Below are 12,681 nucleotides of genomic sequence, written 5' to 3' on the forward strand. Positions count from 1 at the left end.
ATAATAAATTTAACTAAATTATTGTATAAAAACAATATAAAGACAAATAGACAATTGCACTACGTAACTTAGTCGCACAAAAAAAAGAACTGCACATAACTTTGAACTTTCTATATTTTCTTTTTGTTGCGCCGCTGGCTACACTTTTTTGTTTTCAATATTAGAATAGTAATCGTGTTTTTTTTGAAATGTGGACGGTTAGAGTGTTATTTTCAAATGTAGAATTATTTAATTAAAGAAATAGAAATTGGACTATTCGATTTATTAGAAGTACAAAAATTAGACCGTCTGATTTGTGTAGGTACATAAATCGGACCGTTCGATATGTGTTAAAAAAATTAAAAAATTTGAGATGTAGTAATTGGACGGTCCAATTTGTATACCTCCTACAGATTTAAAAAATACTAAAAATTATCATATTAAGATATATCACTCATATTACTTTTATATCTAAATTTTTTAGTTCGCTGGCTATTGGGTAGCATTTAGTGGAGAGACAGAGACGGAAAGACTGAGACTGAGAGACAGAGACTAAGAGACAGGAATTGAAATAAATCTCAGTATTCTGTTTGGTGTAAAATGGGAGAAAAGAATTGAAACAATAATGAAATTCTAATTTAATTTGCACAAAGGGTAAACTTAGAATTAATTAATTGAAATGAAAGTATTTTAGGTATAAAATGTTATTAAAGTTTCAGTCTCCATTTCTAAAAATTTCAGTCCCTATGTCCCTACTTTTTGTAGGTACTAAAATACTGAAATTTTAGAGACAGAGAGAGACAGAAATTTTAGTAATAATCTCTGAACTAACAAACACGATACTGAATCTCAGTCTCTCAGTCTTTATTTCAATACCTCAAAACAAGCGCTACCTTGTAGACAAGAATTCATTCCTACGACGTATTTTCAACATTTTGAGTTAATTATTTCATTGTATTAAGGAGAATATTAGTATTAACTTCTAATGTTAAAATAGTAATATTTTTAAAATTTTGAAATATGAATTAATATCCAATTGTTAATCATTTCAAATTTTTTTATTTTACCTGTATGCAAAATTAACTCTGCATGGTAATAAGCTTTACCTCTGCACGACAATAAGCTGTTTGCTTTTTGGTAATAAAATTTTTGAATAAATTTGACATTAATCATATCAACAAAGTGGACCCACTAAAAGCATTTAAACGGCAAAAAAAACTCAAATACACCTCTTTTTGAAATATTTTTCAATTTTTTACCACTTGTAACTCTCTTCGACACTTTGTTACATAAGTGATAGATTATTTTAACCATAATTATCAGGTCAAACTGTGAATAAAATTGATGGGACTGCTGAGTCATTAAGTTATTTTTACGTCTTCAATTGAATGAAACGAATCTTCTCACTTAAAAAAAAAAGGAAAAATTGACTTTGATAAGTTTAAAATTTTCACTATTAAATCAAATCCATGAAAAAAGATTATACTTAGTATAGTGAAATAAAATTTTATTTTGATTGATAAAATTTAGTTATACCAATAGTTAGAAAATAAAAATATTATATATGCACAAATTAATCACTGGTAGTGGTATTTGTGTATACTTAAAACATATCATTTTAATTTGTTTTAACTAAATAATTAGCTACCCGAGTAATTAAACTTGTAATAGGTGAATAATAAAAAAGAAAAACATATAGGAACCAACTCATATCCAAGGTATCCAACTAACTTTAAACAACTCTAATTAATAATTATTAATTTAACATTAAAAAATCTGAATAATCAGCATTTATTAACATTTAAAAATATAAAGATTAGTTAACAAATTCCTCTAATGCACGTACCGTATGGTGCATCTAAGTATCTTTTAAATATGATTTTTTATTCAATTTTTAAAAAAAAATTTCTTGAATTTTTGACCAACTAATACGTAAAGATGAGTATTTAAATTAATTAAATAATAATAAATTTTTAAAAAAATTAAAAATTAAAAGATAATTAGCATTTTTATTATTTAACTGATTTTATTTAGTGATGAATGATGAGAGATTGAAGTTGTGCTTCTTAATTGGTAATCAACATTGTGGGCTGCAAATTTTGATTTTTTTAATTTAATTTATTTTTATGAAAATATTATTTACAACAATTTAAAAAAAAAGAAATTATACTAATAATTATACCAAAAATTATAAAAATTGATATTATTTGAATATTATGCAAAGATCCTACTAAGGAAGGGTAACTGTATTTTTAATTAATCTATAATATTTTTTTTATTTGAATATAATAATAATAATAATAATTATTATTAAAAATTATTGAATCAACTATCTTTAAAAGTTCATGTAAAAAGTTAAAATTTAAAATTCTATTAATTTGTTTGTCTAGTTTAAAATTTAAAATTCTATTCATTTATTCTGTATTTGTGTATTATATAATTAGTTATTTTTCTTTATTTTCAATTGAATAGAAATATATAAATTCTTTCTATGTACTTTTTGATGTACTCTCTAAATTTTATTAAAAATAAAAATGAATAATAATTATCACGTGTCATTCTACTACATTTGTACACGTGAGAGTGACATTGTATATACGTACACGGTTGGTATCATATTAACCATTACAACCGTCAAATAAAAAAAATTAACCTTGTTAACTGAGTTATTGGACATTATAAATAAACTTCAGTAGCTTAAAAAAAAAATAGCACTATTTAATCTACTCCTATCTTCTATTTCTTTTCTCCGTATTAGTTATAATGATGAGTTCTAAATTTCCAAAAACTACAATGATCATAAGTTCATAACAAATCATCATCTTCAAAGAAAAATCACGGTGACTCCTCTATTAGTGGAAATGATAATATGCCGAGCCTTGAAATTTACTTCTAAAGCATGTGATAAAACGGGTAAAGTACTATTTGAATCAGCCACCTTGAGAAGTTTATAAAAAATAGGTTTAAAATTTAAAATTTTGTAAGTTTGTTTGTTTAGTTTAAAATTTAAAATTCTGTCAATTTATTTTGTATTTGTGTATTTATATAATTAGTTATTTTTTTTCAATTGAAGAAAAATATACAAGTTATCTTTACGTACTCTCTTGCATACTCTCTCAATTTTATTAAAAATAATAATAAATAATAATTTTTTGTATTAAATTTTAATTTATCACCTGTCATTCTACTACATTTGTTCATGTCACAGTGACATTGTATATACATGAAAGATTATTATAATATTAATAATTATAACCGTAAAAAAAATTTATCTTATTAACTAAGCTATTAAACATTATAAGTAGATTTCAGTAGTTTAAGAAAAAATTCGCATCATCTTATCTACTCCTATCTTCTACTTCTTTTCTTCATACTAGTTATAACAATGAGTTCTAAAAGTTCAAAGAACAACCATGATGATAATAAATCATCATCTTCAAAGAAAAAAACAATGGTGACTCCTCTAGTGAAAATAATAAAATAATATGCCAAAGCCTTAAAATTTGCTTCCAAAGCATGTGATAAAACGGGCAAAGAACCATTTGGTGTTAAGAGTACATGTGTTGAAAAAAAAAAAAATCCATACTAAAGAAAGAAGAGAAGATAGCCAGTAAAAAAATTAAAGGAAATTGCTTTGATAACAATTACTTGAATAGGAGTTATATATGAAAAATAATATTAAAAATAAAAATATATTATATTAAATAATCTAATTATTTGTCCTAATCGGATCTAAAAAAAATTGTTCTATCAATCATCATTCATGCATTTTAATTATATTAATTAATTAGTTAATTAATTAATGACTCACTTTAGCTATAGAAGCAGTAGAAGAAACCATGCATTTTAATTATATTAATTAATTAGTTAATTAATGACCTACTTCAACTATAGAAGCAATAGAAGAAACAAGAGATTAGGTATGCATGTCCATGTCCACATTATTAGCTTATTCTAACAATGTTTGTTAATTGGTGGTCAACATTGACCACTGCAAATTTTGATCTTTTTAATTTGACAATTTTTTTATTTAGTTTATTGTTACAAAAATATTATTTACACCAACTTAAAACAAAAAAAAAAAAGAAGAAACTATACCTAACAACTATACCAAAAATTAGGAAAATTGATATTATTCGAATATTAAGTAAAGATCTTACTAAGAAAGGGTAATGTATTTTTAATTAATCTATAATAATTTTTTTATTTGAATTAATAATAATAATAATTATTATTATTAAAAATTATTGAATCAACTATCTCTAGAAATTCATAAAAAAAGGTTAAAATTTAAAATTTTGTTAGTTTGTTTGTATAGTTTAAAATTTAAAATTTTGTTAATTTATTTTATATTTGTATATATATATATATAGTTGTTTTTTTTATTTTTAATTAAATAAAAATATACAAATTTTTTTTTATATACTCTCTCGTATACTTTCTCAATTTTATTAAAATAAAAATAAATAATAACTTTTTGTATTAAATTTTAATTCATCAAATGTCATTCCACTACATGTGACAGTGACATTGTATATACGTGAATGGTTTATTATCATATTAACAATTATAACGTTCAAACAAAAAAATTACCTTAATAACTAAGCTATTGGGCATTATAAATAGACTTCAGTAGTTTAAGAAAAAACTTGCACCATCTGATCTACTCCTATCTTCTACTTATCTAGTTATAATAATGAATTCTAAAAGTTCAAAAAACATAATTACGATAATAAATCATCATCTTCAAAGAAAAATAACAGTAACTCCCCTAGTGGGAACAACAAAACAATATGCCAAGCCTTGAAATTTCCTTCTAAAGCATGTGACAAAATGGGTAAAGTACTATTTGAATTAATTACTTTCGGACGTTTATGAAAAAGTTTAAAATTTAAAATTTTATTAATTTATTTTATATATGTGTATATATATAATTAATTATTTTTTTTCTATTTTTAATTAAATCGAAATATACAAATTTTTCTTACGTACTCTCATGTACTCTTTCAATTTTATTAAAAATAAAAATAAATAATAACTATTTGTATTGAATTTTAATTCATCACGTGTTATCCCACTACATTTATGCATGTCTCAGTGACATTAGTTATTATCATATTAACAATTTTAACCGTCAAACAAAAAAATTTACCTTATTAACTAAATGATTGGAAATTATAAATAGATTTCATTAGTATAAGAAAAAATTCGCCCCATCTAATATATTCCTATCTTCTACTTCTTTTCTTTATACTAGTTATAATAATGAATTCTAAAAGTTCAAAAAATAACAATGATAGTAATAAATCATCTTCACAAAAAAAAACCAATAGTAATTCCTCCAGTGGCAATAATAAAACAATATGCAAGTCTTGAAATTGCTTATGAAGCATGTAAAGTGACCGGCAAAGTGCCACGTGGTGCTAAGGCAATATGTGATTGTAATAATTAAGATTGGTAGATGGATATTAGTTTAATTAGTTTAAGTTTGTACATAGTTCATAGAATTCCATGCATCTTTAGTTTCTTTAAGCTATGTAAGCATTATCATGTACATAGTTAATATATAGATGAATAAATTCCATCTTTAGTTTAGTTTATATTCTTTAATTAGTTTCATATAAGCATTAATTATCATGTACAAACTTAATATATGAATATATAATTTCATCTTTAGTATTACTACTCCTCTTCTCCTCTACACATCCTCTCTTTCTCTCTAATACATTCAAGTCTCACAGGACATGCATGCATGCCTGTCTCTATTAAATATTAAATATTAAATATTAAATATAACAATTTTATTTTTATAACTGATAGAATATTTATAAATGAGTTAAGCTTGAAAAAGTAATTTGAATAATCCATAAAAAAATATATGTGATTGATTTTAATACTTGTTTGGATATTATTAAATTAATTTTTTATTTTTTAGTGTGTTTGATAAATTTTTAATAATAAAAATAAAAACACTAAAAAAATCAAAAAATATTTTTTATATAATAAATTTACAAAAAAATATTTTTATCTTATTTTATTCAAACATAATTAATAAATAAAAAAAATTTATATACAATATTTAAATATAAAATTATTTTTATTTTATAAATTTTTAAAAAAAAATATTTAAAAAAAATATTTTTTAAAAAATAACATCCAAACAAGTCGTTATATGACTGACTTACTCAAAGATGATTCGAATTTGTCTGACTTACTATTGTAGTACTTAATTTGTCGATCAAGAGTCGACGACTAATTTCTATTTTTGTCTAAATTTAGTTTTTCATAAGTAGAAGTTTGACTATGAAACCTCTCCATATATGTCGTACATATGTATTTAAATATTTATTAATCAATTAATTATCGTAAGTCGGAAAAAATACTATAACTTAGACCTTTTTATTTTATAACCCTCAAAAAAAATTTTTTTTTTTTTTTGGTTTCCCACGGTCTCCCTTAACCCGGCAGGTCAAGGACTAATCCGTCGCAGTACTGAGCGACACTTGCTTAAGCGGACTAGTGAGCTAACCACTAGACCAACCCAACTTGGTTAACCCTCAAAAAATTTTAAAACTAGTGATTGATACACTAGCCTAAAACTTGTTTTTGGTCATGGGCCTAAACCTTTTTTTATTTCAGGCCTAAACTGGTTTTATTTGGTTGGGTAGTAAGAAGCTGGGCTGAAATTGGTTTACCCCAATCAGGTCCAACTTAAAATTAGCTGAATCTTACATGGGCCGAACTTGTTGGTTTTGAGAGCTTTAGTAATTAAAATCCACCGCCCATCAGATTTGGTATGGACGGTGGAGATTAGGGGTGTTCAAATCCAAACCGATCCAAATTAAACCGCTCATCCAATCCAATCCAAACCGAAAATCGATTAAAATCGCACTAATTCGGATTTGATTGGATTCTATTTTTTGCAAACCGCTGGATTGGATCGGATTTCGGATCTACTTTTCATAACCGATCCAATCCAATCCAAACCGCACAATGTGCTATAATATTATTATTTTATTATTATATTTACAATTATACTTATAACATGTTCAATTTGTTATACATTTTTCTATTATTCATGTATTATTATTATTATTTAATAAATATTTTATGTTCAAAATGTTATTTATTTATTTATTTTAACTAACCTATAATTTTATTTCTATTATTATGTTATCGTTAACTTTTTAAGATATTGTTAAGACTTGTTATATGTATTTAATTTTTTTATTTAAAACACCGCAAATCCAAACCGATCCAAACCGCTTGTAATCGGATCGGATCAGATCGGATTTCCAAAAAAATTTCATCCGATCCAAACCACACCGCACATAAATTAAGCGTTCGGATTGGATGACATTTTTTCTTAAAACGGAACCAAACCGCACCGCGAACACCCCTAGTGGAGATATTTCCTTTGCGCACAGCTGTATAAATAGGTAATGTAGTCACCCTCATTAGAGTAAAGGACAAATAGGTTCCTGACCTTTTTTTTCGCAGATATTTTCGTCCCCAAGGATTGAAAAATATATTCATGTCTCTGACCCTTCCAAAACGCGGACAAATTTACTCTTCCGTTGAAGTCTCCCAGTTGGACCCGACGAAAAACGCTGACGTGGTTTCCGTGGCGCTGATCTGGCCGTTACGGGATGACACGTGGACGGTATCTTTTGAAAAAAGGATGTATTAGTCCCCACCACCAAAATGACGTCGTTTCTCCCCCACCCCTCCAAACACACTTTAATCCCTTTTGCATTTTCAACCAATATTCTAGATTCAAGCCAAATCATATTTAGATTTTTAAGCAATCAACAATACTTTACCAAATACAAAAGCAGCAAATTCAGCACTTCCAGCGATTCCAGAATCATCAGCAATGCATCCAAAATACACTAACAAAGAATCAACATAATAACAAATCGCAGCAACATCAGCAAAATTTCAAGAAAAAAGAGAGACATGAGTCTAAGCAAATTCAGATTCAACAAGCAATTCAGCGACATATTCTCTAACAACAAAGCATAAATTCAATTTCACAGGCTCAATTCACAATTCAACCAGTCCAGATTATGCAATTTATGAAGAACATGTAAGAACTCCTCATAATTCTGAAAAAATTGTTACACTCTCAAATAGAATTAGCAACTTATTAGAAATTGCATATGAAGGAAATGGCTCTAGTCGAGGAGGAAGTTGCCATCCAGGGTGTCGGAGCAGTAGCGAAGAGGTTGAATCTCCCACCGACAGCAAGCGGGGCTAGCGAAGTTGCAGTTCTACATCGAGGCAGTGGTGCCGAGGTTGGCGCCGTCGCAAAGGAGGAAGGAGAGGACACCGTGCATGATAGAGGTGGGTGGATCCTGAGCGGCGAGGACGACGTCGCGAGTGATTCCACGGGTGTGCTTCGCGGCAGCGCTGTCGCGACGCGAGGAGCACCGAACGGTCATGTGGAGGCAGTGCGTTCCAACGACGATCCTTGCAGAGGTTGGTTCTGTCGTGCTTCATCGATTGTGGCCAAGCCACCACTTCTGACGGCAGCGGTCTTCCTCTGGGAGCACGAGAATGAGACTAGAACAGAACAGTAGGATACGGTGGTTATGGAGGGTGTGCATGGGGAGGGGAATAGAGTGTGTTAGGGTAAGCGAGGGAGTGGAGAGGGAAGGGGATGGGGCAAGGAAAGGAGGGGCAGCGTAGGTGGTGGTGGAAGAGAGAGTTACGGGGCAAGAGGTGGCTGATTAGAGCTCATAAATGTGAAAGATTGGGATTCTGGGTGAAACGACGTCATTTTGGGTGAGAGGACTAATATGTCCTATTTTAAAAAGTTACACATTTTGGTGTGAGAAGACTAATATGTCATGTTTTAAGAAGTTACATGCCAGTGTGCTCCCGTAACGGCCAGGTCAGCGTTACGGGAGCCACGTCAGCGTTTTCTGTTGAATTCAACGGAGTCACTTCAACGGAAGTGTAAATTTATCTGCGTTTTGAAAGGGTCAGGAACATAAATATATTTTTCAATCTTTGGGGACTAAAATGTCCGCAAATAAAAAGACCAGGACCTATTTGTCTTTTACTTCCCTCATTATTCCCAAATACTTTAGCGTTAGAGTTTCTCAATGTTACGTATGCATGTTTTTGCTATTGCTCGCATCCAAAATCTATTCTAACTTCTCATTTCTAACATTATGATTGTTGAGTTAATCAAATTTCAATTTCGTTTTGAAGGCTACATGTACCAAGGGAAGGGTAAAAGGTTTCAATACCCTTAATCAAGAAATTCGGTTAGGGAAGCTAACTGGCTGGTTGTTGTTAGATCTAATATTTGGGTCTCCGTCGACACATCTGCTTACCGAGCTTCCCACATTCTGTTTGTGTTGCATTTGAAATTCTAGGTTTTTTAAACCCCTTTTTGATTTGTGATAAATGAGAAGGGGAGAAGAAGGAGATAGCTTTGGATTTTGGCTTTATTTTCTTGAAGACCCTTCTCTTACATTGAACACACTTTTGTTTTCTCGAAAGGGTCACTTTCCAGGCAATCTGCTTCGAATTTTCCAGCTGGTTGCGTCTAATGGTGCCTACATATGCTTCTGTGTTCTTTCATTTCTGTTCCCAGGATATTGAAATATTGAAAGCATCTCGAGTCTCAAGAAAGTTGCATTGTTTAAAAAGTTTACCTGTTATATTTGAATTTTTATTATTTTATTTTATGTATGGAGTTCAAATTTATTGCAGTTACACTTGTATAGTTGGAGACTCTGTTTCTTTTGAAAACTTTAATTTCTCTAAAGTGGAGATGAAGAAAGATTGTATTTATTTTCATGATTCGTTTGTTAGTTGTTACCTTAAAAAAAAATTCACTTTTATGGACCACTTAATTCATCAACTATGCTAACTGGATTTTTGACACTACATAATACAGATCCTCTCCCTTTCACTTTTATGGACCACTTAATTCATAAAATATGCTAAATGGATTTTTGACACTACATAATACAGATCCTCTCCCTTTCCTAAGAATCCAGTTCTATACTATATAATGATATTGAATTTCAGAATAAAAATTATCTAAAGGAAACTAAATGCTATCGTATTCCTTGTTAGTTGGCAAAAATATGTAAGATCAATGCATAAGAAGTTTGTTATGGACTTTTTATGCCCTGGCCTAAAGTATTTTTTTTTTAAAAAAAAACAATGGATATCAACTCTGGTTACCTAAAATAAGTACATTAAAAAAATTCATAGAAGCTGATTTATTTATGATTACATCCCAAGGGCATCGGAATTAAGTGCAGCTGTCAAATGGCTGATTCTGAATCCAGTTTTATTGACATAATAATCTACCTTACAATTTTGTGCTTTCACGGGCCTTGCTTCAAATCTAATGGGTCTTAAAGGAGTTACAAGAGACTCTGAAGACAAATTTGATGATGCATTTCTAGTTGAAACAGCATTTGTTGTTCTCTTGTAAGAGCTGAACCACTTGGCTTGCATGTACACATTTCTTCTCCATGGAGGAATATGCAGGTCCCTTGTTTTCATGGATCCCTTTATGGCACTGCACATAAGCTTCACAACTTGCTTCAGTTCTTCCACTTTGCCAACAAATATACGTGGGAAAACTTGTAGCAAGGATGAATATTGAATGGTTGGGCGAGCGATTTCGAACTCAGATGCAAGGAAGACTTCAACTATGTATCGCTCTCCTGAGAAATTGACATCAATATACTCATAGTCACCAGACTTTAATCTTCCAGTTTTCTCCCACCGGGATTTGCAAAGCCCTGTTGCAATGATTGTAGAAAAAGGTTCATCAAAAATTCAAAACTAGTCCCATAACATAGTGCAACTATTGTTTCAACTTTCAATAACCATAAATTAGTAAATGCTATTTGGAAAATAAAGATTAATTCACACCAAAAAAGTACTCATCGTCGTTGATAGTTAAGATTGACATGTTTAATTAAATTATTAATTATTATCTAACCTTTTAACTATTAACTTCACAATTATGTGTAAGTTTTAATAAGCAGTGATGAATTCCTAAAATAATTCACATAAGGAAGTACTGACCAGCATCCAAACCATTTTTCCTCAAGCAAGACATCAATTTGCGTTTGAAATCCGTGGAAGAAGTGACCCCAACAACTGCACAAGCAATCTCAGCCTCTCTTCTAATCATGTCCCTTTCATAATCGCCACAAGCAAGAAGAGCTTGCAACATATCCCTTTTTTCACAATAGGAGAGCTGCGATGATGTTTGAACCTTCTCTTCTTCATCACCCATTTCGCCATGATCCTTCTCTTCACCATTCCTCTCCAAGAAGGACTTCACCATATCAGACAAATCAATGGGACTCACCTGAGAGTGCTCACTCCCGCTGCTCTCGCAGAGCTCCATGCGCGCCGCCACGTCAGCGTCAAAGGCCGCAGCCACTCTCTCAAACCTCGCCGGAATCGGAATCCTAGCCATATCCAACCTAGAGAAAACAATGAACACTAAATCTTAATTGTGGTGCATATAAAATTGATTTTGGAATGGCGAAATGGTGTGTAAAAGTTACTGCTTGAAAGGATAAAGGAAAGGAAAAGATTTGGATGGAAAAGGGGAATGGCGTCGTATTATTTATACCTAACGCCATTGTTGACTGGTGGAACAAGTTGCAGCATGAACGTAGGCCGAATTGTGACAATTTGTTTTTAATTTTGATGAACCTGGCCACCAAATGAGTCCGGATTCATTGCGTCAAAAATGTCTAGATTAATAGTTAGACTACTAGTAATACTTGATTAATAGTAAGAGAATACTATGATAATCATAAGTTGAAACTCAAAACTGTTGTACATACTTGTGATATCATATGATAAAAGGGAAAATTTGCACGAGTTTCTTTCTTGCTTGCCCCCTTTTTTTTAATTTACGTATAGTTATTTTGTAAAATTAATAATCAAGAATAATTAAATAATTAAATAAATTTAACTAAATTATTATCTAATAATTTGACAGGTAGACATGTAATTTTTTATATTTTCTTTTTGTTGGCCCGCTGGCTATTGTACAAAAGAATTCATTCCTATTACGTCTTTTTAACATTTTGAGTTAAGAAAAGTATAGGAAAAATAGTGTGAATAATGAATATGTCGCATATTCAATTTAATAGGTATGCATACGATTATATTGATTATTTTTAATTGGATGGTTATTTTTTTTATTTGATTTACTCATATACCGTTAATAATGGCCAGATGTTTAGTTCACTAGATATTAATATTTAGGAAGTAATTTAGGATAGAGTGTTTTTTTACTTTATTGAATAAATTCTAGATTTCATTATTCACATTATTTAAAAAAGTCATTGTCTACCTAGTAAAAATATTTGAATTAATTATTTCATTGTATTAAGAAGAATATTAATATTAACTTCTAATGTTAAAATAGTAGTGTTTTTAAAATTGTGAAATATGAAATAATATCCAATTGTTAATCATTTCAAATTTTTTATTTTACCTGTATGCAAAATTAACTCTGCATAGTAATAAGCTGTTGATAAATTTTGTGGTGTTTTTGTTGGGATGTCTAAATTGTCTAATTTATTTTTTAAAATAAAAAATTAAATTATTTAAATTTTATTTTATTTATTCACCTAAGCTGTTTACCTCAACATGACAATAAGCTGTTTGCTTTTTGGTAATAAAATTTTTAATAAATTT

General features: G+C 29.4%; 1 protein-coding gene and 1 non-coding gene across 2 annotated transcripts; one reads left to right on the forward strand and one right to left on the reverse strand.

Annotated features, from left to right (window-relative positions):
* Nucleotides 1-9,238: 9,238 nt before the first annotated feature.
* Nucleotides 9,239-9,339, forward strand: LOC148566570 (small nucleolar RNA snoR109). Its single transcript, XR_015882748.1, has one exon. It is a non-coding gene; the product is annotated as a small nucleolar RNA snoR109 (small nucleolar RNA).
* Nucleotides 9,340-10,142: 803 nt separating this feature from the next.
* On the reverse strand, nucleotides 10,143-11,474 carry LOC110270873 (uncharacterized). The gene is made up of 2 exons (XM_021120601.2): nucleotides 11,044-11,474; nucleotides 10,143-10,754 (listed from the first exon to the last, which is right to left on the reverse strand). Exons 1-2 carry the CDS (start codon nucleotides 11,441-11,443, stop codon nucleotides 10,234-10,236), a joined length of 921 nt encoding a protein of 306 aa, XP_020976260.1. The 5' UTR covers nucleotides 11,444-11,474; the 3' UTR covers nucleotides 10,143-10,233.
* Between the last annotated feature and the right edge of the window lie 1,207 nt (nucleotides 11,475-12,681).

This window comes from Arachis ipaensis, chromosome B4, assembly GCF_059453495.1.
Source record: "Arachis ipaensis isolate K30076 ecotype BB chromosome B4, ASM5945349v1, whole genome shotgun sequence".
Taxonomy (NCBI): Eukaryota; Viridiplantae; Streptophyta; class Magnoliopsida; order Fabales; family Fabaceae; genus Arachis; species Arachis ipaensis.